This window comes from Mauremys mutica, chromosome 2 (genome assembly GCF_020497125.1).
Source record: "Mauremys mutica isolate MM-2020 ecotype Southern chromosome 2, ASM2049712v1, whole genome shotgun sequence".
NCBI lineage: Eukaryota > Metazoa > Chordata > Testudines > Geoemydidae > Mauremys > Mauremys mutica.
Window position 1 is genome coordinate 132,799,478 of NC_059073.1, and position 26,859 is coordinate 132,826,336.

Genomic DNA, 26,859 nt, shown 5'->3' on the forward strand with positions numbered 1-26,859 from the left:
ATGCACTAAGCTTCAAAGGTCCCAGATTCGATCCTGCCCAGCGACTGGGGTCTGTTGGTGTTACACTAGGATAACATTAATTCTCAGAAGCACTGGTAGCATCAACCATTGTTTAATTCATGAATGATGTACCATTACTTCTTGCAGACATTCAGTCCTTGTAACCAGATCCTTCCCCCCCACCGCCTCATATTAGCATAGAACTGGAGGCTGCTTAAAATATAGTGACGAACTAGAGCATAGCTTCTGCTCTTTGGAATCAGATTCAACTTTATATCCCAAATAGCGTTAGCTAGGCCTGGTTGGTCTCTGCCTGATAGGAGGCATTGATTGCTATTAAACACGGTCCTCCAATCCAAAACATTTATTGGCCCGGACTGATTACTCTGCTCTTCTGAATTAGCCCAGAGTACATTTTCTAGACTGCCAACCACATGCATGATTATGAGGATGGATCCGAACGCTTGGAGAGGTGAGCTGATTCCAGCAGAATTCAGGTGCACTAAGAATGTAGAATCTGCAGACATACATCTTCCACTGCACTGACTAGCAGCACAGAGAATGCCAGGCTGGATGGCTTCAGGAAAATGGGGTCATTATTCCAGAAGCAAAAGGCTAACGGGTTCACATAACTGGTCTGCTCCAAGCCATCTCAAAAGTAGCACCAACCTCCTTTCAACATCATGAATATCACTATTTCCATGTCACTTGCTGCCTTGTCTTATGAGGATCTGCTGCAAGGACAGAATTCCAGGTATGGTGCTTTGGTTACAACAGGTTCCATTTATAGTTTCACACAAACTTTAAAGAAAGTCACTTCCAACTTCTTATCAGTACAAAATTATTTTTAAAACTTGCCAGTTTCTCTTATCATACACAGTAATGACTACTTAATTTCAGATGTGGTAGCCCCCCGGTTAAAGGCAGATGTTTTACCTCTCCCCTCCACAGTGCACTGTACAGAACCACCAGTTATGCAGATTATAGTGGAATACAAAACTGCATTATGTGAAAGGACATTACAATTAAAAAGTGGATTTTTACCCCAATTTGCCATGAAAAATAATTTCCAAATGTTTCACTTGCTAGGATCATGCCGCCATCTCTCATTTGCACCACTGCCTTTTTAAGAGGCGAAATTCAAAAGCTCCCAATTGTGTTCCTTATTACCGCTTCCCCACATAAAACATCACTGAATAGCTCTTCACTATATAGAAGAAAACAGTGTGAAGTTGCCATATTGACTTGTTGCTAATATGGTCTCTTCCACCAGTATTTCAAGACAGTACTACAGCGTGCACCAAAAAGACACAGAACAATACACATCAATCTCAATGACTAGAGTGATGAAGCTGTAAATAATACCCAAGAATAGTAGTCCAAGAGCCTGAAGTCCTGTTTTACTTGCTGTGTGTTACAAAGGCATTGTAACTAACAGAAATTCCAGCTGTTTAAGAAGCCATGGGGCAGCAGGTGGCATCTATAGACACACATTTGGCCTAGTACAGAAAAGTCTGTTCCATACAATGGTTTCCTCTCCTGCTGATGAAAAGCACGTAGACACCCACAGAGGCAAAAGCACTTTGTTTGGCAATGTCAGAATTCCATAGTTGTCTGTACATTCGTTGGCCTGGAACAACCACCTGAAAATTCAGGACTGATGTTTCAATCCTTCTTTCATCCGTCCACAGCCAAGTTATCATTTGTTGGGTTTAAAAAAAAAAATTAAAGTATAGTCAGACTTTATTGCTTTTCATGGTCAACAGTAGTTAGAAGCAGGCTGAAAATTAAGCCTAACCAGAGCGCTTTTGGATGTCCATAGCAGGCCTTGAGTTGTTATCATCGGTCTTTCACAATCCCTTTTTTTCCAGTTTTTCCAGTATGGCCTGGATTCTATGAACAGCCTCCTTCCTAGCCTGTCGAACATCGTCCTGGCCATGAGTCTCTATGGAATCCAGTTCCAACAGCTCCTTGGTCAACATTTCCTCCAGAAGCCGGTATGCTTTGTCTGTCTTTTTTCCTACAAATTCATCCACCTCTTGCTCCAACTGCTCAACCTCCTCCATAACTTGCATAACTCTTTGAATCCCTGGCTGAATTCCCAGGGAGTTTGACAAAGGCTGGTCGCTGGGTTTAAAACCTGCATCCTGGTTCAAAGGTGGTTTCCTAGGTACATTATTATACATTTGGGGCTGTGCGCTGTACTGCACTTTGGAATTGAAATGGGATGGTTTGGTGTTGAACTGAGTTGACTTATGATCATTCATAGTCCCAGAGGGCTGCTGATTGACTTCTGGAAAGTAGTTGTTGTGGTTTGCTCCTTGGTCTGGTTTGTCATAAGTAGCATCCTAAATCAGAAACAAGCAGAGGTTTCAAAATTTGTTTCCTTCAACACCAGTTTTCTTATCCCACATCCTGCATCAAAGAGGGAATGCAAGCAGATCTCTGAGCAGCAGGGCCAGTCTGCCTCCCTGCTCATTTGGAAGATGTGCATGCCCAGGATGGCAGTGCAAAAAGGGTTCAGGCAATGGAAGTTACTAAGGATGAGGCCTGCACTTTGAGACTGTCATCCATCATGATGTCATAATATACAGTGACCTAATAACATGAAACTCACATACCTTTCTTACATAAGCATTGCTGCCCATAAACAAGCCCAAAAAGGAATGCTCAAAGACAGCTAGTGCTCAAGTCTTTGACCTATTTAAGAACAAACTAGTTAGAGGAACCACATCTGGTTCACAAAACTCTGTCTGCAGAATGACAATGCGACAGCTGTGAAATAGCCCATAGTCGGGTTAGGATTATGCTGCTACAGCTATGTTTAACAATGATATTTGCTAGCAGGATTCTAGCACAATTCCTCTGATAAGTGTGGATGTATTTCAAAGGATCATGAGAGATACTCTGTTTCCAGGGAGCGTATTACACAATTTTATAACTATTCTCAGATGACAAATTCATGGCCATGCTATTCAAAAAAATCCACATTAGAACCTTGCTAGCAAGTACTTTGTCAACATAGTTGTACCTTCCAGAGAGCTGATCCTGGTGTGGCCAGGGCCTCTAACTGTAAAGAGGAGAATGGTGAGACTAGGAAGGAACAGAATCTGTTATTCTCACAACATTATTTTTTAGCGAAGTCTCTAGTAAAGGATTCCTGTGCCCAGGAGTTCACTTGGACAGGAACACAGCAATTGCGTGTGGATCAGGACAGGTCCTTCTAGCCCAGTCTCCTGGCTCTCAGTGACCAGTACCAGATGCTTCAGAGGAAGATGCAAGAAATCCTGCAGCAGGCAGATATGGGATAATCTGCCCCCCATAAAGGTCTCATCCTAATCCCTGCTAATGAGAGACTGTTTTAAGACCTGGAGCATGAGATCTGATATCCCCCCTCCAATACCTCCTTTTAGTTTTTTGCATTAAGTATAACTCTGAATATTCTTTATGGATATTTAAGTTAATGGATCTAAAAGATGATTATGAGAATTCCTAGTTTTTATTAGTTTGTTTCTATGTAGTATGAACCCATTACTTTAACAGAGGGTGAAAAGGTGGAAGCACTTCAAAGAGATGAAAAATACATGTTTTTCAGGGAGGCAGTGTAATCTAGTGGTGTGATCACAGACCGGCAGTCAGAGAGCTCATCCTGACTGACGGACTCACTCTACAATTATTTAGCATTGTACAGCATTCTGAGGTTGTAAAAGCAGTACGTAAATACCAAACAGTATTGGATTTCCAAGCAAGATCTCTTCTTCCCTGCACCAGCAGGAGCTAGAAGCACTGTAAAAGCAGCAGGCTTCGCTTCTGGGGACGGGGTTTTTGCACTGCTGTGCAGTGGCCCACATGGCTGAGTTAAGATAGGTACCAGTAAGTGTCAAAGAATCTTGAAAGCATTAAATCTTTACCTTTGTATCATGAGCTGGAGGATGAGGAGAAGGAGCTCCATTGCCAGACCAGGATGGAGATGATTCTGAAATAAATGAACTTCCTTGGGGTGTCGAAGCAGCAGGCCAGGCGTAACGTGGCTGCATTCCATAGATGCCAGAGGAAGCCCACGATTCATCCTGGGGTCTTGGTTGTGGTGGTGGCCCTTGCTGTGGAATGCCAGGGTTGGTATCCCCTCCATATGGATAGTGCGGGACAGGCATACCTGGGGTCTGCAGGAAGAGGGAAATGAAGGTAGTACCTTCAAAGTCATGTTCACTCAGCCATTGAAAATACATGTTGACGTGCTTCTCCACTCCTACTAAACACTCCTTGTTAAGAGCCACAAAGACCAGCTACCTTTGCTCTGACATGTCAGCCTATTAATTCTGAGTCCTAGGCCAAGGGAGTGGTTACACATCTTTATAAGAGTGGGCATGGTTGGCTCTCTTGGCCATTTATGTAGTTTAGCTGCAGTCTAAGTCAGCACAGTGTCAGTCAAAATACTAGGCTGTGTTGCAAGAGATGAGAGACCTGGGGCATGAGATGAGCCTTGGGATAAACATTTCCCGTGCTGGAGCCAGGAGCAGCAGCTAAGTAGTGCACTTCTAGGGCTCAGACCTGAATGGCTGGTAGCTGGAGGGGCAGGCTGCCCTTAGGCAAGCATATGCCAACCTTTGCTCCAGAAGGGCTATATCCAATACTGAGCTGGGTTGTACTCACACCACCTCCAAGCATATTCCCAAAGGAAGCAGGTATTTCTTGTACTAGCTTCCTTACCAGTGGTGGGGAGTATCCTGGGGCCTGCCTCCTGAGAGAGGGACCTTCCGGGGGGCAGTCTGGTGGGGGATAATGCCAAAGCGAGGCTGGCGATGGCGGTCGGTACATGCTCGGAGACTCTGCTGGGTAGGAGGCCCGAGGGTGCCCAGAAGAATAGTAGGTGTTTGACTGTGGCAGATTAGCATAGTGTGGAGCAGCCCCAGGGGCGCCATAGGCTCCATTTGTGTAGGGAGACTCCAGTCCCTGAAAAACAAGCAGAGAACATATTTGAGAGATGGACACGGATTGAATGTGAGAGGGGCTGCGAGCACTTTGGAGGACAGGATTAGAATGCCAATTTGTCAAGATCACTTTGAAAACTGGTCTGAACTAAGTAAGATAAAATTCAATGTAGAGAAGTGCAAAGGACTGCACCTAGAAAGGAAAAAATGAAATGCAGAAATACAAGACGGGGAATAAAGGAAAGGACAAGGAAAGGTTGAAACAATTGGGCGTATTTCATTTTGAGCAGGCTGAGGGAGGATATGCTCTCTTCAGATATGTGAAAGGCCATTACGAAGAGGACAACACGCAATTGTTTTCCATGTCCATCAAGGGAAGGACAAGAAGTAATCGGCTTAATTAGCAGCAAGGGAGATGTAGGTTGGATATTAGGAAAACATTTCTAACCAAGTATTACGTACTAGAATAGGTTGAAAGGGAGGTTGTGGAATCCCCATCATTGTCTAACCTGTCCTTAAACTCCCAACCCCCTGTCTAGGTATACTTAAATCCTGCCCCAGAAAGACAGGAGGCTGGGGGGATAGATCATTAGACAACTTCCTGAGGGCCCTTCCAGCCCTCCATTTCTGTGATTCTATGAGTGGCCAAAGGCTCTAAGGTCTCGAATAGGAGCGGCAACAGAGCTGTGTAGGCGAAGAGTGGAATAGGTTTTAGGCAACTGTAAAATAGGAATTTTCGTCTCAAATCAGGAAATTCAGAGTTATGGTTTCCATAGCAACTGTGCACAAACCAGTATGGAATATTAATATTGTTGCTGTGGGAACCATAATTCTTTCCTCACTTGAGTGATTAAAGTTTTACCATTAAAGTAGGAGAAGGGGTTTGCATTTGAAAATTAGTGGGTTGGGGAAAAAAAAAAATCTAGGGTAGAAATTTAATTGTCTTCCTCTTAGCATGTCTTATTATCAAAAATTACAGAGACTCCAATGAGAGGCTGACAAGAATGCTTTACAAATATTAAGCCTCTCCACCATCCCTGTAAGGCAGGTCAACACTATTTAACTGTCGGGTGCTGCTCAGCACACTACTTCTGGTCCCTAGCTTGTGCCCCAGTATACTGATTAGCCCTCTACAAGCTTATCCACATAACTGTTTCTGGTACTCCATGGCCCTAGAATCCCTGGAAAAGGTTGATTTCTATCACCCTGACAACCAAAGAGGTCAATTCCTTTCCATTTCAACAGACCCTGGTGACAGAATACCCCTTAGCACCAACAGCCCTCTTCCCTCCGCAACCCCCTCTCTAGTTCTCATGATCCCTGCCTTTATACAACACTTACAGTCATTGAAGGATTTCCAACTACTACCCCACATCCTGATTCCCTGAACAACCACCACCTCTCCACATATTTATCAGTTTCAAAAAAGCTCCACACGGCTTTCCAATTTTTGCTTCCACTTCCTGGTTGAACTGGCCATCAGCACTGATTGTCTATCTCAGAAGCACACTTGTTTGTCATGCTGTATTGTCATGTCAATCCCAGAAGCACCATGATTACTGACTCCCCATATTTGACACTGATATTGGATTTGGAAAAGTAAGGAGATTCACATAAGAACCAAGATAAAGTTATACAATGTTATTGTGATACTCACAAGGTTATATTCTTCAGAAACTTGGCAACAGGCACTTTAATGCATTACATAAGAGATGCTTACAGAGAGTACTTCGTGTCCACTGGTGGGATAAAGTAAGTAATGCTGATGTGTTACAAAGGACTGGCCAACGGACAGTAGGGACAATGATTTGAGAAATAAGGCTGAAGGTGTTTGGGTATGTTGTACAGATGTGAAAAGACACAGGCTGTCAAGCAATGGAAAAAATTAATCGCGATTAATCGCACGATTAAACAATAGAATACCACTTATTTAAATATTTTTGGATGTTTTCTACATTTTCAAATATATTGATTTCAATTACAACACAGAATTCAAAGTGTACAGTGCTCACTTTATATTTATTTTTGATTACAAGTGTTTGCACTGTAAAAAACAAAAATAATAGTATTTATCAATTCACCTAATACAAGTACTGTAGTGCAATCTCTTTATCATGAAAGTTGAGCTTACAAATGTAGAATTATGTACCAAAAAAAACTGCATTCAAAAATAAAATATAAAATTTTAGAGCCTGCAAGTCCATTCAGTCCTACTTCTTGTTCAGCCGATCGCTCAAACAAGTTTGAGATAATGCTGCCTGTTTCTTGTTTACAATGTAACCTGAAAGTGAGAACAGGTGTTCTCATGGCACTGTTGTAGGCAGCGTTTCAAGATATTTACATGCCAGATGCGCTAAAGATTCACATGTCCCTTCATGCTTCAACCACCATTCCAGGGGCCATACATCCATGCTGATAACGGGTTCTGCTTGATAACAATCCGAGCAGTGCGGACCAACGCATGTTATTTTCATCATCTGAGTCAGATGCCACCAGCAGAAGGTTGATTCTCTTTTTTGGTGGTTCAGGTTCTGTAGTTTCTATATCGGAGTGCTGCTCTTTTAAGACTTCTGAAAGCATGCTCCACACCTCACCCCTCTCAGATTTTGGAAGGCGCTTCCGATTCTTATACCTTGGGTTAAGTGACGTAACTATCTTTAGAAATCTCACAGTGGTACCTTCTTTGCGTTTGGTCAAATCTGCAGTAAAAGTGTTCTTAAAATGAACAACATGTGCTGGGTCATCATCCGAGACCGCTATAACATGAAATATATGGCAGAAGGTGGGTAAAACAGAGCAGGTGACATACAATTCTCTCCCAAGGAGTTCAGTCACAAATTTAATTAATGCATTATTTTTTTAACGCACATCAGCATGAAAGCATGTCCTCTGGAATGGTGGCCAAAGCATGAAAGGTCATACAAATGTTTAGCATATCTGGCACGTAAATACCTTGCAATGCTGGCTGCAAAAGTGCAATGCAAATGCCTGTTCTCACTTTCTGGTGAGATTGTAAAGAAGAAGAGGGCAGCATTATCTCCTGTAAATGTAAACAAATGTGTTTGTTTTAGCGATTGGCTGAACGAGAAGTAGGACTGAGTAGACTTGTAGGCTCTGAAGTTTTACCATTGTTTTATTTTTGAGTGCAATTATGTAACAAAAAAATCTACATTTGTAAGTTGCACTTTCACGATAAAGAGATTGCACTATAGTATTAGTATGAGGTGAATTAAATTTTTACAGTGCAAATATTTGTAATCAAAAATATACACTTTGATTTCAATTACAACACAGAATACAATATATACGAAAATGTAGAAAAACATCCAAAATATTTAATAAATTTCAATTGGTATTCTATTGTTTAACAGTGCGATTAAAACTGCGATTAATCTTTTTAATCAAGATTAATTTTTTTGAGTTAATCGTGTGAGTTAACTGTGACTGACAACCCTAGAAAAAAAACATATTCCTAGATAAGCCCTTGACTGAACACCACTTGATGGAAGATGGAAAAGAGGACAGCAGATGACATAGAAGAAAACTATTGACATAGATGTTGCTCTCATAGAACAGACTACAATGGAGCAAGAAATGTGGCAACCCTGGGTTGCCTCATGTGTCACAGGGATGAGAGCATCTAAGCCAATCCCCATCCCTCCATCTACAGTGCAGCACATGCTCAGGGCCGCGGTAAGCTATGTGACCATGTGTGCAAGCTGCCCAGTTTCTCTTCAGGAAGTGCATTTGTGGTCGTTGAAGTCATAATCCCACTCCCTGCTTTTCCAGCCCTACATTTCTCCCTCACAGGACATTCTGGAGGCCTTACCAGTGTTGAGCACTGAGCATGCTCCTTTATGGCCAGGAAGTACTCTGCCAAGGACACAGCCTTACTCCCAGTGTCTGGCCTGTTCCTCCTAACCGGAGGATCTCCAGGAACTGCTCTATGATTAGCATGTCAGCAATCAGTGCTGCACTCTTGCTTTTGGGCTGGATCCATTTGTGGCACAGCTCAGATAATTGAGTGTAAGCCTCCTGGGGTCCCTCTGCCTCCTGGAATCTGAACTCCCTAAACCTGTACCGACACATTTCTGCATAGTCCTCAGCCTCACTTACATCACTGCAATGAGTCTCTTGAACTTGCCTTGGGAGACACAGACTCATACATAGGGGCCACTGGTCTTGCAGCCACCGATAAACCCTCTGAATGTGTATCCAGAATGAGCACGATGACTCTGTGTGGTCTGGAGAAGTTACGTGAGGGGGGAGTGCTTCTCCAGGTCTGACCTGGGAGCTCAGAGCCAACTTGTTAGCTCTCTTTTCCAACTCCAGGAGAAATTGCTGAAATTTTGTTTCTGCCTCCTCACACCTTTTCTCTGCCTCCTTGCGCCTCCTCTCCCCTTCCAGAAGCTGGAGGAGGAGCCACTTCACCAGATCATCTCTTTCCTGAGAGCCTGTATCCTGTTTTGAGTGTGGGCAAGCAGCTGCAACACCCTGGATCAGACTGTCTCCTCCAACATGCCTATCTAAATGCAGTGGAGAGGATTCAAAACCTTTCAGCGAGTCTTCTCCTTCCATCACCACCACCTCTTCTTCTGGCTGCGGAGCTGTGGCCATGTCCCTCTCCAGTGGATGATCTTATTCCATCATCACTACTTCCCCCTGTCATGGACAGTCTCCCTGCTTTACCTCTTCCAAATGCAGCAGGTGCTGTGCTGCAGCACCTTCCAACTTGCCTTTGCTCTTCAGCCCTGCATCCTCAAGTACACATCTCTCTCAGCTAGCTGTTTTGGGGGGCACCTTCCCCCTCAATCTGGCATTTTTCCTATAGTAATTGTGTATTTTCTCTTGCCCAGAGAAAGGGGATGGTACACTCTGCCTTCAGCTGTTATATGCAAGTTTCTTTCAGCCCTCAAAATGGGCTCTCTTAGCTTCAGGTTTCTCTGACCCAAATTGGAGCTTTGGCAACTTGTAGCTGTTTTTGGAGTGCCCACAGTTAGTGGTCACAGGGGCCTTTAAAATCATGAAGGCTCCCAGCAGCCTTGAAATCTCTCCCTGGTCTTAATACATACATCTTGGTCAGATGCAACATGCATATGTAATAATGGTGGTCAGTGACACACCAAGGCTCTTAGCAACGGAGCATAGGAAGCAATGACAGAGGGAATGGAATGCAGCGACATCCACATGACAGTTGGAGACGGTCAGTTTTGTTCTGACCAGGTATGCTGGTAGAAGAGTCTGGTGTAGGACTGAGATGTGGGAGGCTAAAGTTGCTCTCTGTGGAAAAGCAGTGTTTATAACCTAACCCCTCTCTGTGCCTAAATCTGCTACACTGAAAAGAGCATGTGTTAGTTTTGTCTCATCTTCGCAGTATATTTCGTCTTTAGAGGAAGAGAGGGCCACAAGCGGTCACAGCAATAGAACTTTAAGAAGTTGCTGACTTTATAATGGTTACATTCTCAAGAGAAATATTTGAATAAATTAAGATAATTTTGGACAGGAGAATAAATTAACAACCTTAACTATGCATTAGCAAAATTTTGTTTGGAAACATCCAAGCAATTTAGATACTAAATATCTTAAAGCATGTGATCTGGTGAATTAATATTTACTGATGTGGCTAGAACACAATGAGTTCCTGGTCTCTGACTCAGGCTCCTTGGCACTACTATAATACCAATAATAAATAATACTAACAGCCCAAGAAGAGTGAGTCATGGGACCCGAGAGCAGAGAAAAAGTACTGTGCTCTTCAGTTCCTTTTCTTCTACAGGCAAGCAGGAGTACAATGAATAGTGCTTGCCCTCTACCGAGGATTAGACGATTCTTTTTAATTATTTAAAGCATCAGCCATTCTTACAGATTATCAGTGTCTCTGTTGGTAAATTTGCTGGGCAGGCATTTCTCTACCTACACAGCTGGGGCCTTTTATTTTGTTAATCTCTTTAAAAAGGAGGAAAGTCAGAGGAGTCGTTCTCAAGCACTAAATTCCCATCCTCTTCCCCTCCATTGGAGAATGTATTGAGTTCCTAGATTGCGCTGGCTGTAATGCAACTAGCAGCTGGGACCAGACTCTTTCCCTACATGCACATCACATGTGCATTCCCAATCGTGAGCTTTGCTAAACACTTTCCATAATCTCATGCCTGATGCAAGTCCTGTCATTTATAATGACTACAGCTGGCTGACATTTTTCAAACAATTTATCCCAATTTTAAAAAATGGCCTATTTGAAGAGGGAATTTTTTGCAAAAAATTCTCTTAGCTGGAAGAAAAATTTAACTACTTTTCATTTTGTTTTTCCTATCCCCACCTTTTTCCATCATTTTGCCAATGAATAAGGAAGGCGGGGAGGAAATTGCTATCCATTTTTGTGTGTAAAATGTTGAATAAATGAAGTTGCTCCTTTTCAAAAGCTGGGAATTAAAATGACAAATTTTCTGCAAAAATGTTTGCCATCTTTTAATAGTGTTAATAAGTGTTATTATTCCAATATTTCTCATTAGAAATATGTTTTATTTGTAGTGCATTAAGCAATACAGGGCCCGTTGTGCAAGGCACTACACACCCACACTTGCCATTGCATTTATACTATTTCCAAAAAATCCTGAGGCACCTTATAGACTAACAAACGTTTTGCAGCATGAGCTTTCGTGGATGAATGCCCACTTCGTGGGATGCAAGAGTGGAAATTTCCAGGGGCAGGTAAATATAAGCAAGCAAGAAGCAAGCTAAAGATAACGAGGTTAGATCAATCAGGGAGGATGAGGCCCTGTTCTAGCAGTTGAGGTGTGAAAACCAAGGGAGGAGAAACTGGTTCTGTAGTTGGCAAGCCATTCACAGTCTTTGTTTAATCCTAAACTGATGGTGTCAAATTTGCAAATGAACTGAAGCTCAGCAGTTTCTCTTAGAAGTCTGGTCCTAAAGTTTTTTTGCTGGAGTATGGCCACCTTAAGATCTGCTATTGTGTGGCCAGGGAGGTTGAAGTGTTCTCCTACAGGTTTTTGTATATTGCCATTCCTAATATCTGATTTGTGTCTATTTATCCTTTTCCTTAGAGACTGTCCAGTTTGGCCGATGTACATAGCAGAGGGGCATTGCTGGCATATGATGGCATATATTACATTGGTGGATGTGCAGGTGAATGAACCGGTGATGGTGTGGAAACACCATCCTAGCCACCATGGATGTAGAGGCTCTCTACACAAACATCCCACACACTGATGGAATACAAGCTGTCAGGAACAGTATCCCTGATGATGCCACAGCACAACTGGTTGCTGAGCTCTGTGCCTTTATCCTCACACACAACTATTTCAAATTTGATGACAATGGATATCTCCAGATCAGTGGCACCGCTATGGGTACCCGCATGGCCCCACAATATGCCAATATTTTTATGGCCGACCTGGAACAACGCTTCCTCAGCTCCCGTCCACTCACACCCCTTCTCTACCTACGCTACATTGATGACATCTTCCTCATCTGGACCCATGGGAAGGAGACTCTGGAAAAATTCCACCACGATTTCAACAGCTTCCACCCCTCCATCAACCTCAGCCTGGACCAATCTACACGGGAGGTCCACTTCCTAGACACCACGGTGCTAATAAGTGATGGTCACATTAACATCACCCTATACCGAAAACCTACCGACCGCTATGCCTACCTTCATGCCTCCAGCTTCCATCCCGGACACACCACAAGATCCATTGTCTACAGCCAAGCACTGAGGTAGAACCGTATCTGCTCTAACCCCGCAGACAGAGACCAACACCTAGAAAATCTCCACCAAGCATTCTCAAAACTACAGTACCCGCACGAGGAAATAAGGAAACAGATCAACAGAGCCAGACGTGTACCCAGAAGCCTCCTACTGCAAGACAAACCCAAGAAAGAAACCAACAGGACTCCACTGGCCATCACATACAGTCCCCAGCTAAAACCCCTCCAACGCATGCATCATCAGGGATCTACAACCCATCCTGGACAATGATCCCACACTTTCACAGGCCTTGGGTGGCAGGCCAGTCCTCGCCCACAGACAACCTGCCAACCTGAAGCATATTCTCACCAGTAACTGCACACCGCACCATAGTAACTCTAACTCAGGAACCAATCCATGCCACAAACCTCGATGCCAACTCTGCCCACATATCTACACCAGCAACACCATCACAGGACCTAACCAGATCAGCCACACCATCACTGAGCTTCAACAATTAGCTAAAGAGTTTCAGGCATGGATGCTAAAGTAGTTTAAAGTTTCGATTTCCAGTTTAAACCCAATTTAATATTTTCGCATCAGTGTGTGGGATTTCCTCAGGCTAATGCAGTCAGGAGAAAAGGGCAAAGGAACCAAGTGTTTAGGAATATTGCCTATGTGGGACTCTTGGGTCCTTTCTTTTCAAGGGAAACCAGCCCTTTAGTATTGGGGTATTGGCTTGAACCTCACCCCAACAAAACAAACTTTTCAGTTTCAAAAGAAACAAGAGGAGAAGAGTTGCCCTTCTACTATACCTGGCTTTGTAACTCAGGTCCAGTGGGGTACGGACTTGGGTAGGGGGCTCTAGGCTGCACCGCAGAGTTCCAGTAGTTGGAACCATATCCAGGATAAGGAGGCTGCTCCTAAGAAGGAAAATAAAACAACTCATTTTTGGATAGCAATGGTCACAGTCCAAAGGCAACTGCATCTTTATTCCTCCTCCATGATCCAACAAGGGCGCCTACTCTCAGACATCTGGCTCCCCAGCCATCACCTCTCTTGAGCAGCGACACACGTCTCTCCCCCCTTACTGGAGTACTTCCAGGCTGCACAGATCCCTGCCTACACTGTGATTTCCTCAGCAAAGTCGGACTGCCTAAGCAGGCCTGCTTTACTTTTCTCCTCAGAGGCTACAAACAGTGTAATTGCCCAAAATGAAGTTACCACACAGCTCTAAGCAAGCAGATTTTATTCTTAAAGTAAAAATCATTACAGAGAAAAGATATAAAAACAATAAAAGAACCTACACGCATGCTAATAAGCTTACCAGAGACGCTCCCCTAACTCCAACAAGGCTTCTGGCGGATGAACAGTCCTTCCAACCCCAACACAGGAGTTTTTCTGTGGCCACAAGTTCATAACAGCTTTTGCTCAGAACAAGCGCACCCCCTTTCCCCCGCCTGCAAATCTGAGAGTTAGTCTTGTATCCAGTTTGAGATTCTGAGCTTGTCCTCATATAACAGGCGATCAGCAGACAATGCACTTCTCCTCAGAGCACAGCTTCTAAAAATTGGGTGAGAAGGCACCTTCCCCTCCTCCCAAGTATTTCCTAGCAAGCCCACTTAATTTGGTTTGTCTAGCACACTGTTCCAAAGAGTCCTCTGAAGCTCATAGCACTTCCCAGGGTTTACATTAATCCTGTCCCCCCATGAAAGAAGCTGCATATAATCCCACAATAATACTGTACATAAATATTAGCATTTTTTATACAATCAACTCCTAAGATACTTAAATTTCATTTAAGTGAGGTTTGCCCAGGAAATTGCCATATCGGTCACAGTAATGAATAGAAGTCTCCCCATTCGGGAAAGAATGGGGAAAAGTTCATTCCAGTGTATAACAAAGAACAGCAGCCCAAGCTCATTAAAGATACAGTGGCCACAAACAGCCACAAGAACTCATGCTGCCCATTTGCTATCAGCGATGCAGTTAACTCCTCAGCATGAATGTGCTCCTCTTGGAATGTGCTCACTGACATTCATGCTAGGTACTGCTGCAAACAACACTTTTATACTCCTCTCCCCTGCCGTCCTTGCCTTTGCTATATTCAAGCTTAAGGGGTGCCTTTCATTGTGAGAGCTGGCTGCTGGCAGCCAGGATCAGCCTGACATCAGGAATTGATGTGGAACACTGACAAGCCTTGCTCTGAGCTGTACACAGCAACACAGCCACTGCTGCAATCTTCATTTCCAGGAACCTGGTTGTACTTAGGGTGAATCAGACTGTTCACATCTTACTGTGACAATAAAGCTAGGAAATTGTTCTTATCTGACACCCTTTTCAGCACTGAACTGTAATCCGCAGTCCTTCTCTAGCACCTTCCATCAGGGGATCTTAAATTGCCTTACTAAACAAATGAGCTTGACAGTTCCCCTGGGAAGAAGTTACTCCTCTAATTGTACAGGATGCAATGAGATTGCCAACCTGCTTTGTTCCTCTGAGCTCATATTGTGGGGTTCTGTAGAGAGAAAGGAATTGAAAGAGACAACCCCCTTCTAAAAGCATGTTTTAACATGTCTTCAAGCAAGCTCTGCTCTCAGCATACCTCTCACACCTTACAGGAGGACAAGCTCCCAAGCTTGTGATCCCCAACTCTCAGACCAGGGCAGGGTGCTGGCAGCATGCAATTTACAGAAGTTGGATGCTCTGGGTAATTTCACTTTTGACCATGAATAAAACCCTGTGTGTTCTAGACTCTAAAGTAGATGAATTAACCTTTGTAGTCCAACAAGCAGTGTTAACTCTAGAAACCACCATTTGATCCACTGGTTCCATGTTGCTTAGGATAGGAAAATTCGGCTCTCATTCTGTTTTTCTGATGTCTCTTTCCCTTTTACGGTTCTTCCTGTCCAAAGTCACATAAAGAGTGAGTTACCGGATCCCACTACCCGGGATAGTTCCAATGCACCAGCCATACTTCATCACCCCTTTGCCTGCCTGAAAGATTCTGAGATGAAACGTACTTGGCTACCATCACAGTGATGTCTAGACCCACATACCTTAGGAGAGAGACTCTCTTTAGCCTGGTGACCCACCTGCTAAAAGGACCAAATTAAAATACATCCACAGTCTGTTACCTCTTTGCCTTGAACTGCATGAAAAATGGGTTGTTTAGGGGAGGAGGTTAGCGAGGGGAGGGGATGAGTGCAGACTTAAGAAAGAGCACATGATTTGCATTCATGCGTACCCATTGCCCAATAGGGGTGAAAAGTGATAGCACTAGAACTAGCAGAAGATTAGACAATGTCTAATAAAAAAATGCAAAGAGAATTCATAGATATGTTGCAGTGCTGTGAATCATAGAATATCAGGGTTGGACCACAGGAGATCATCTAGTCCAACTCCCTGCTCAAAGCAGGACCAATCCCCAACTAAATCAGGGAAGGAAGAGCCTGTATGAACAGTCTGCTGTTTGTGACTCTAACATACACTATAAGGGCCTGAAGGCATATTAAGATGTCACCTATTTTCAAATCCTCACACAATGTAATTACAAGCCTTTCCAGGCTTCTTGCCGCTCCAGACTAGCTGCCAAAACCAGAATTCCTCCCTCTCTGGGCTTTGAGGTGGCATTACACAGAGGTGCTTTCCAGTAGCTGTAGGCTCAAGCCTCTAACTTAGTGCACCAGTGTGACTGTGGCAAGCTGGCCTTAAGGGCGAGTAGATGCAGTCGGCTTGAGTACAGAGAAACAGCAAGAGAAATGCGTAATCAATTAGAGTAGTTCAAAGGATTCAGGAACACAGCAGCAATTTAGCTTAACCGCATATCAGAGCAGTCATCTCTTCTGCACCAGGCTAGTGACAGACCACAACACCTGGGACATCTGCACCCCAGAACCCCAGGATCCTTCCCCAGCTTCCTTCAAGAGTGCTCATAAGGGACACCCACCCACACCCCTGGTCTCTAGGGCGGGACCATGCCTGGGGATGCCCCCAGCCACGCTCCCCTCCCAGCTCCTAGGGGCCCTTCCAGCCTCTGGGCAGGACCACCCCGCACAGGTCTCACCCCACCAGGCAGGACCACCCCCCACAGGTCTCGCTCCAGCCCCCCCCGGCCCTGGGGCAGGACCACCCCCCACAGGTCTCACTCCACCGGGCAGGACCACTCCCCACAGGTCTCGCTCCAGCCCCCCCACCCGGCCCTGGGGCAGGACCAGCCCCCACAGATCTCGCTCCAGCCCCCCCCCGGCCCTGGGGCAGGACCAGCCCCCACAGGTCTCGCTCCAGCCCCCCCCCGGCCCTGGGGCAGGACCAGCCCCCACAGATCCCGCTCCACTCCCAGGGGGTCCCAGTCACCTGGGGGCCGCCGCCCCGGCCGGGCCTGTCCCAGCCGCTCCCCCCGCCGGGGCAGTAGCTGCCCCCGGGCCAGGCCGGCCCCGGGCCAGCCCCGCGGTGCTGCGGGCACGCCCGGGGCTCCATGCCCCAGGGGCCCGGGGGCGGCTCCGGCTCCGGCCGAGCCCGCTCCGCCTCCGGCCCGTAGAGCAGCCGCCGCAGGGCAGACATTACCGGCTCGCTGCCACGCTACCGCGCCTGCGCGAAGCCCGCCCGCCCGCTGCAGCCAATCCCCACCGAGGATACAACCTTTACCCGCATCGTGACCACCTCAGCCAATAGCCCTGAAGGTGCCATCTCAAAGCTACAGCCTCTGCAGCCTTAGCCAATCACTGAGATGGTACCGCCCATGCCGTGCATATCAGCCAACCAGCCCTAGCATTCCGCATCTAACAACGCAACCAAATATTTAGCCAATCAGCGTCAACTTTCCTTCCGTCACCGCCCGATCGCCAATCAGTGGAAACCCGGGGCAGTGCACAAGACACCCGCTTCTTAAAGAGACAGGCACACAATGTCGTCGCCGAGTCCCCCGCATTAACTAAGCACAGCCCCCGCCCCCGCCGGGCCCTACCCGGGGAGCGCTGAGCGGGGCTGTGGGTAAAGGGGGGGTGGCCCCGCCCCCTCACTCCGGCCCCTCACGCAGCTTCCGGCCCCTGTGGGGAGCGGCGGGGGCCGGTGACCCCGCGGGGCGGGGCGGGGCGGGGCGGGTCCATCCGGGGGCAAATGGCGGCGCTTCCGCTGCGTGTGGTGGGTGGCGGGAGCGGGTCGGGACCCGCCGGGCTGGGGCCGCAGGATGAACTACATGCCGGGCACCGCCAGCCTCATCCAGGACATCGACAGTGAGTGGCGCCCGGCCGGGGGTGGGGCCGCCTCCCTGGGCCGCGGACCCCCCTCTCCGCTCGGGCCCCGCTACGGCCCCCGCCCGGGCCTGGCTAGGCCTCGCTGCAGCCCCTGACCCGCCCGGGACCCCACTACAGGCCCGGCCCCACCACCGGGCCTGGCCAGGTCCCGCTGCCGGGACTAGCCAGGCCCCGCTACGGTCCCCCCTCCCCCCCCGCGGGCCCCGCTGCAGCTCCCGGGCTCTGTAGCTTCACGTCCTTTTTTGAAAGGCTCCAGGTTGCAAAAGATCTTGAGACGGAGGGAGACCCCTCGGCTCCTCCCTGGAGCGCTGCACTCAGCCAGAGCGGGCTGGGCTGGGCTGGGCTGGGGGTACGGGCTTCCCCGTCTCTCTCTCGGGTTGACTCCTCTTCCCCCACTGCTCTCACTATAACGGGGTTCTCCCATTAGCCCGGCTCGCCTGTCAGTTCAAGTTGATAATGATGATCTCAGCGCTAACTGAGCAGCCTGAGGCTCCCTTTCTTTTGGGAAATCCTGTATTTTCCCCCTCTCTCCGCTGCTACGCTCCATCTCACCTTGGCTGCCTTTCCGTGGTGCTGTGTGTAGCTTGTGAAGGGTTTCAGCATCCTCCAGGGTGCCGAGTGCTTCGTAGATGTACATTTTAAATCATCTCCTGGTGTTGGTGTTTCCAAATCTCTAGTGCTGTGACTTTGCAGAGAGTCTCGATATCTTCATTTCAGATCTGGGTGGCACTTACAAACAATTGGCCTGGTTTTTCAGCAGTCTCTCACCTGCAGGCAGCTCCCCTTGGTTTCAGTGGCAGCTGCATATGCCCAGCATCTCAGAAAATCTGGCTATAAAAACTATTGTAAAGTCTTCAGAGCAGAACCCTTTTTGTTATCTGTCCATACGGCACGCAGCATGAAGGGGCACAGGTCCATGATAGGCTCTGAAGCACTACCGCAATATGACTAATGCTATTTAGCGCTGATTAAAACATTCTTGTTCTGCATTTTAGTTGCTCTCTTTTGAATTTGGCCTTTGTATTGATTGTAACCAGTGCTTGATATTTTCTATAACCACTAATGCTAATTTAACATCTCTTCCAGAAAAACATTTGGTCCTCCTTCGAGATGGTAGAACACTGATAGGATATTTACGAAGCATCGATCAGTTTGGTATGTGATCACATGGCCTCACTCTTAGTCCCTGCCCTCTCTGTCTCATGCAGCAGGTTTTCTGTCCCATTACGTAAATCTTTAATTATATTTCTTAAATGTCTACTTTACTATAAATCCACTGTTTAAAATTCTCCAGTAGACAGTGCTGAAAGCTAGTATTCCACGTGTGATGCATGTGCGTCACAAGCCTTTGACATGTGACAAATAGAAACATTCTTGGAAAAGTTACATTTGCCAAACCCAGTCCATGAGGTGTGGAGGGAGGTGAGGAATGCTCATTGTTTTTAATCAGCATTGGTTTCCATGGAGACGCTTGCTGACCGACTTAAAAGCAGCTATTATTCTAAGTGCTGTAGAGGGAAAAGGGAGGAAATTTCACTGTGTGTGTTTGACTTTTAATTCTCCCTGTGTGCTCAGATATTTTCCAGCTCTATTTTGGCATGTGGCCACCCCTTCTCGATTGCAAAGACATGCATCTTGCGTCAGAATTTGATAACTCTGAAAATGCTTCTTGCTTTCAAGTTGTCGGTTAAAATGTTTTATTGTTTCAAGACTTTCTTAGTTCACCGCTAGGGGGAGCCAGACACCTCCCAAACAGTGCTTTAAGAGTCGAGAACAGCCAAGTGGTGCACAAATATTTATGATGCTGGTGAAAATTATCTACCCAATGATACCGTTGGCAGGAAAGAGGGAATGCCTTGGATGGGGCTCTTGGTGTACATTGCGGGGAGGGGTGAGAGTACTTATAAAGATAGTAACTTGATAAGGATTGGGAATAATCCATGGGTTCCAGCATTGTGTAAACATGTAGAAGATACAGTGGTTGTGAGTCTGGGCTGTATATCCAGCTGATATCAGAAATTTAGCTGTTCTGCGGACTCTTTGGATCTGTCTACACTGCAATTTAAGCCCAGGGTTAGTGGGACTCAAGTCAGCTGACCTGTGTTAGGGAACCCTGGGTTTGTGTCTACATTGTATTTTAACTTCATGTTAAGATGTTTCTAACCCATGCTCTGGCATCCACGTGCAGACACGAATCAAAGTAACAATGCCCCAGAGTCCCTAGTGCCCCTCTTTCCCACTCCCCCCTCCCCACAAACTGTGTCTGCTCCAGCCCTAGAACCGTGGTGCACTGTGAGAAAAGTTTACTGCCCACCCTGCATGGTACTAGCAAGGAGCTCGCTTTGCAAAAGGCTTGATCAATTCGCTCTCTGTTGCAAGCCCTGGAGGTTCTCTAACAGTATACTTGCAGATCAGAGATCAGAAGAGAATGGGTTAACGCTGAGTCCTGAGCCGCCAGCATTTCCAAACGTGGGGGCTTTCCTTTTCAATAGAGTGGATTGCAGATTGTTGGGATAGAGGACTAAGGAAGTTGTCCCATGGAATTGTGGGATACTTCCAGCTGACTCCTGGGACCCATGTCAAGTGGTGCTGCATCTACACTGCAAAGCAATAGGGTTCGGACCCTGGTGCTTTAAGCAATGTAACTACTGTGGTACTTGAGCTTTCCAGTAATAGGAGCGGTATAACAGGATCTATGCTACCTTGCCCATGTGTAGACAAAGCTGTATGACATGGCTGTGGCAGATTTTAATCCGTGTATAGACTGGAAAATACAAGCTGTAGCCATCTCTTAACTTGGGTAGATTCATAGGCTAAAATATGGTCTCTAGTACTATAACGGGCTCTTCAGTCACAGAGGCAAGGGAAAAGATATGGTATAAAATGGTTCTGCCTCAATCCTCCCCACACCTGGATATTTTTGCATTGTGGACAGGGCCTTTAGCAACATTGGTTTAGAATGAGTTTAGAGCCGACTGAGTGCTACAGCATGGGACGTGAGGTGACTCCGTGGCTGGGGGAGAGGGGGGGAGATGCACACTGCTGAGATGACATCTTGCACCGTGCCCATTCCTGCTTTGCCAGGCTTGTGAGTCAAGAGCTTTTTGGGGTGTTGCGCCTGATCTTTAAAGCCCTGAACGAGCTAGGTCCATGCGGTCCCCCACGTCCAGCCCTGGCAGAGAGAATTGACAGGTGTGCTGCAGCTGGAGTGGCTCCCAAGGTGGAACTCTTTGGGGTAGGGGGCTGGGCAGTCTCTGTGGAAGGCTGCAGAGTTTTCTGCCAATGGAGATCAAGATGAGTCCGTCTCACTACTTTGAGGGTGCAATGCAAGGTCTGTAGGTCTGCCCAGCAGTGGCAAAGCACTGTGCAGACATGACAGCAGTGTGCAGGTTAGCTGGGGAGGATCTTTATCCTCACTTCACTGAAACACACAGGGGACATGACTCACCCAAGGGCTCTGCCAGAGCCGGGACCTCTTGGCTCCCACCCCTGCGTCGCTCTCCAAGCTGGGCTGCTACAGATGGGATGTGGAAGGCAACTGGCCAAGTCGACCCTGCTTGTGTGTTTGGCTGAAACGAGGGAGCGGTGGAGAGTGTGTGCTAAATTTTGGATAGAATTCAGTGCCAGGCTTGGTTACGTGTACGGAGCCTGAATCCTTCTGTTGACGTAAATGGAGCATGATCACCCGAATGGTGCTTAGATACAGTGATGGCTGTTAATGATACGTAGCAATCCATAATCAAAAGGGTGGGCGGAGCCAAGGATTAGGAATGCATAGGCTGAGAGGGTGCTGTGATAAAATGTAATTTCAAAGAGCAACCAGGAGAACATTTTACTGCAAGATCTCTGAGCAAAAGCAGTGAAACAGAAAATCTCCGCTTCAGTTAAAGACACAGTGACTTAATTGTAAACAGCAAGTTTGGATCTGAGTTTCCTGTTTCATTTGTTTCCTGTGTGATCTTGTTGGGTGTAATAGATGCATAATCTAGAATAGTAGTGCTGAATTCTTGTCATGTGCCTGTTGTGAACAGTATTGCACATTTCCTCAATTCCAAACAATCAAGGCTTAAAAGCACTGAGGCGTATAAAGTGGTGTGACTTGAAGTCTGAATTTAAACCTTGTTTGTGTTATGGTTTTTAAATAAGTGTGTGTACTCCTCATGGTTAAGAGCTGGCATTATAAACATTCTTATCTGCATAATCTTTCCCCTTGAATTTATATGCATGGTGGTTCTGGTTTTCTTCAAGATAAGCTAGTTTAAGATTTAGCTTACCAGATACTGGGTTTTATATATGCAGCATTTGGTTGGTAATAAAAAAACAAAAAACAACCCTTTAATAAACTATGGTTAAGTTAAAAGAACATGTCAAGATGTTCTTACTTTCTATGGTTTGTTAAAGCTTCTTTTAGAAGTTGGCTAATATATCGTCCCTTACTGAGAGAGAGATTATATATATATTTGGCCTGCTTTTAATTGGCAAATGCTGACCTTTTCTCTTTCTGTGGATGTTGACTGAACAATTTTATTGAGTCTAGGACAACTGCAATTTAAATAGCCACTTAAGATGAAACATCTTGGTCTTTGCCCCAGAATCAACAATTGAGTCAGTACAGCTCCAGGGACCGTGTGACATTTAATTGCTGCTGCAGATGGAGCATAGTGTTTGTTTTCTTACGGCTTGTACAAACCCCAGTGTCTTCAACTTCACAGCAATCCATAGATCTACCAATTAAAATATCGAGACTTTGCAACGTTTTTCTCTTTTGGATTCTGACTGACTTCTGTCACATTTCACGCTGAAAATGTGGAGTGTGAAGTTCAGTATTTCAGGAAAAGTAGGATTAGGATGGGAAACCTCCAGTCGAGACACGTCATAGTTTCAGGAAGTGGAGCCAGTGACTAGCTTCCCTCGTGACTAGTGCCCTGCGTGGTGCTGTACTGCTTGTGGTGCCGTGCTCTTGGGTGGGACTTCGGTACATGAGACTTGTGCTCATTAAAGAGCCGTGATGCTTCTTGTAAGAGTAGGTCTTGAGCCCAGAGCCTTGGCGGCCTATTTCAGTTCCCTTGCAGTGGGGTCTGGTGCCTAACCCAAGGGACTGGATGTCAGGTGACCTGCATTCTGTTCCTGTTTCTGGCACTGACGCTTCCCTTCCCTGTGCCTGTTTCTCCTCCCAGCTCTTGTCTTGTCTATCAAGGTCTCATGCACACGTGAAAGTAAATTCAGATTAAAGTAGGATGTGAATTTAAAGCAGATTAACTATTCCTGATTAACTCTGTGTGGACACTCTTATTCTGGAGTTTGAATAGCTAATTCTGATAGTGTGTCCTTTTATGGAGTTAATCAAGAAGAAATCCCCTTGTAGATAAGACTTAGTCTGTAAGCTTTTCAGGGCAGGGACAGCCTCCCATTCTGTCTGGACAGTATGTAGCCCAATGAAGCTCCAATCTCAGGTGGGGCCTCTAGGTGCTATGCAGTACTGCAAATGGATGCAGTATTGTGCTAAATTGGTTTCACCCCAGGAGCAAGTGCACTGAAATGGTGAATGAAACTCAACTGCCCTTTGCTGAAATGCTCAGAGATCCTGGATGCTACTGAAGCATGAGCATTAGGGCGGCTTTGCAGTGCATTTGCAGCCCCTCTGCTTTGGGTTGGGACCATGACACTGTAGCCTCATTCAAAGTCACAAAGGAGTCTGTTTTCTTCCTCCCTTGAAAACTGCAGCAAACTTGGTGTTACACCAGACGGTGGAGCGCATTCACGTGGGCAAAAAATATGGCGACATCCCTCGAGGCATCTTTGTCGTGCGAGGCGAGAACGTTGTCCTGCTGGGGGAAATAGTAAGTAAGCCTCTCGTCTGGCACTTTGCTGGAGCGCGGACTCCCTTGCTGCCCAGGAGTGTAGTCTCAGTTACTCTGAGCAGCGTTGCCAACAAACCTGACGCTGGAGCCAGGTCTCGTCAACAATTGGCAGTGTGCGGGTCCTGTCTGTATCAGTGATGATATATGTGTGCTGTGAAATGGTCACACGGTGCCAGAGAAGCGAGCACCGCGGGAATTATGTAACCCTTTACCCTGGCTCATGGAATGTGCTGTTACATAGGCAAAAGGGCCAACCCTGCGATTGAGGGTCCTGAGCTTTTGTCCCTTCAGTACTGTAAGGAGCAACATGGTGCCTTCCTCTAGCTGCAAAGATTTTGGTGCAGGTTAGTTCATCAGAGCCATGTGGGAAAGTGGGCACCCACAGAAGCTTTGAGACGTTTCCCACCAGCTCCAAGGGTAAAGTGAGCCTGCAGCACAGGATATGTTTGGGTAACTGAGTGCGTGCGGAGGAATCTGTAGTGGTCTTAGCGTGAAGGCAGTATTCCAGGTGCAGCATGGTCAGTGCTATGCAGAGCAGCTGTCATCTCCCTCCCCCTTACCCCCAGAAAAACCAACAAACTTGCCTTTTTCCAGGTCAGATTTCCTTTTGCAATTTCCCACATGCATCCTTGTCTTTACGGGTGTTTGCAACACCTCAGAGCTCTGCATTGCCTGTGATTTCAGGTTGGGGTCTTCAAGGAAACTTAAGGAGTAGGTGCCCAAATTCCATTGTAATTCATATGTACTCTTTACACTTTGTGGTTTTCTCAAGTGAAATTTGGGCATTTAAGAATCAACATCCCAGAGCTGGGATGAAACGTTGAGATGGCTCCCATCTGCCCTCGGCGTGGGGGGAGTCGGATGTATCCTGGGAGACAGATCCTGCCATGGCTCAGCTTCTCTGATAGAGCATGCCAATGAACCTATCAATGGGCAATGATAGCTTGTCCCATCCAGAAATATCTAGCAGGCCCTCTGGGGTCCGTGAGCACAAAGCCCTCTTCAGAGTCCATAGCATATGCCCAGGCATCCCTAAAGTGCAAGTGTGTAAGATTTCTGTTCATACCCTTATGACTTTGATTACAGTCATGTCTTCCCTAAAACCTCTCTGGTTTGGGTCTGCCCTGACTATTCAGAGCATCAACAAATCATACATCTGATCCTTCCCAGCCAGTGGCAGCCTTGAACAGTGTTGCTCCAACAATTTGCAGTCTGCAAAAGTGGAGCATGGATTGATTGTTTTCCCCTTTCCTGTGCTCCGTTCTAAGGAGACAGTGTCAGCTGCAGCATTTCCCCCTCCTTGGGAAATGTTAACCCCAGTACTAGGCACACAGTGGGTCCTGCATCAAATGCCTTGAATTGAGAAGAGGAGAGGGGTGAGTACTTGAGACATCCAGCAAGCCCAGTGAGATTCTTGGAGTGTGAGCAGATCCCGAAAGCTGTGACCTCAGCAATGACCCTTTCCTGGTTTTGTTATGAGCAGAACGTAATAGATTAATTGTGAAGCTGCTAAGGACTAATTAAAACAAAACCTCAGTGATGTACCACATTGAGTGCACTGGGTTCATGCCCTCCAGCACAATGTTCATACTGAGTGAAAGTAGAGAGCTGCTGCTTCTCATAAACTGAATCCCTCCATCCCCTTTGGGATCACGTCTCCTCTCTGACCTGAGGTGATTGTGTAAGCTAGGGAGCTGGGGCCGCATGGACGTGCAGGCTTCCGCTTCCCGCAGCTCCGGGCTGTGTCTGCGGATGGTCAGTGTAAACAAATACCTCATGGCCCGCCAGCACGTTACCCTGATGGGCCGCATGCCGAAGGTTGCTGACCCGTGCTCTAGGGCAGTGCTGGAAATCCTGGGACTTGTATCCTGTCCCATGCATCTGCATTGTGAAGTGCTGCTCATCGCAGGAGCTGCCTGGGGACACATGAATTCTCGACACATGAATATGTTAATGTGCTGCTTGTGGTCCAGGTAGTGCTGTGTTAAGCACTTTCTGTAATGTCACCGGTGGTCAGTGCAAGCAGAGCCACAGATCTCACTGCTAGCTCCCTCCTGGCAACCCTGAATGGTGCTTCTTTTGCAGGACCTGGAGAAGGAGAGTGACACGCCTTTGCAGCAGGTGTCGATCGAGGAGATCCTGGAGGAACAGCGAGTGGAACAGCAAGCCAAGCAGGAATCGGAGAAGCTGAAAGTGCAGGCACTTAAGGAGCGGGGTCTTTCAATCCCACGGGCAGACACTCTAGATGAGTATTAGGTGTTCTGCCCATTGGACAATTTGCTCTGTCCAAGCAAGCAGAGCGCTTTGCATTTAGACCACACTTGGCTAGAGGGTGTGTAGGTCTGTTTGAAAGGCTGTTTTTTGTTTTTGTTTTTTTAATTTTGGGCTTATGTTTTCCATGGCACAGATACACTATTAAAATCATGTTATTGTTTTCACAAAATCATTGTTTATGAAGAATGAAGGTGTCTAACTAGCCTTTAACATACCCACATGTGATGGTGCAGTTTAAAGTGTGTGTGCATGGAGAGAAACCTTTTTCTTTTTTTTTCTTTTTCTTTTTTTTTCCCCCTTCAAGTGATTTTTGGGGAAACTGCTCCTCAACATGTAAATAAAACCTGGATCCTGACAATGTAATCAATAGTGACCTGTACTGGAATCTGCTTTTCTTGGGCTATATCTATATGGAACAAACAGAACATGGTGCTGATCACAAACGGGATCTTACGCCCCCACCACTCCCTTCTGACCTAGAGGGTTTCTCGTGTCAAAGTCCAGGGAGGGCTGAGGAACCAATGCAAATTGGAGCATGTTTCCTTCTGGCTTAGTGGAGGGGGTGGGAGTGGGGCACTTCCTGGTTATCAGCAGAAAGCTGGAACCTGTCTATCTCTGATTGGCCTTGCAAGTATGAACCATCCCTTCATCATTAAATCAGGCTCTGTAACAGACAAGACAAGGAATCCACTAGCTCTCTCCATTAGCTCCCTCTAACCTGGCTCTGTGCGGTCCACCCTACTTCTTTCCTCTTTACAAGAAACTGGAACAGGATTTGCTACATGATACACACCTACTGTTCCTGTGCTGAACTACTCAGCTGTGCCCAG

The 26,859-nt window shown here is 46.4% G+C and overlaps 2 protein-coding genes across 9 annotated transcripts; one reads left to right on the forward strand and one right to left on the reverse strand.

The window, feature by feature from the left end:
* Window positions 1-352: 352 nt before the first annotated feature.
* Window positions 353-18,512, reverse strand: BAG4 (BAG cochaperone 4). 8 transcript variants are annotated; one of them, XM_045003513.1, is made up of 5 exons: window positions 18,447-18,512; window positions 13,455-13,562; window positions 4,711-4,953; window positions 3,912-4,163; window positions 353-2,348 (listed from the first exon to the last, which is right to left on the reverse strand). In XM_045003513.1, exons 1-5 carry the CDS (start codon window positions 18,495-18,497, stop codon window positions 1,851-1,853), a joined length of 1,152 nt encoding a protein of 383 aa, XP_044859448.1. In that variant the 5' UTR covers window positions 18,498-18,512; the 3' UTR covers window positions 353-1,850. The 8 variants fall into 8 exon arrangements, with proteins under 8 accessions (XP_044859448.1, XP_044859450.1, XP_044859449.1 ...); XM_045003515.1 differs by lacking the exon at window positions 18,447-18,512 and adding an exon at window positions 17,287-17,307; XM_045003514.1 differs by lacking the exon at window positions 18,447-18,512 and adding an exon at window positions 17,281-17,307.
* On the forward strand, window positions 17,720-26,398 carry LSM1 (LSM1 homolog, mRNA degradation associated). Its single transcript, XM_045003519.1, has 4 exons — window positions 17,720-17,873; window positions 18,981-19,049; window positions 23,619-23,734; window positions 25,841-26,398. Exons 1-4 carry the CDS (start codon window positions 17,828-17,830, stop codon window positions 26,009-26,011), a joined length of 402 nt encoding a protein of 133 aa, XP_044859454.1. The 5' UTR covers window positions 17,720-17,827; the 3' UTR covers window positions 26,012-26,398.
* Window positions 26,399-26,859: the final 461 nt, after the last annotated feature.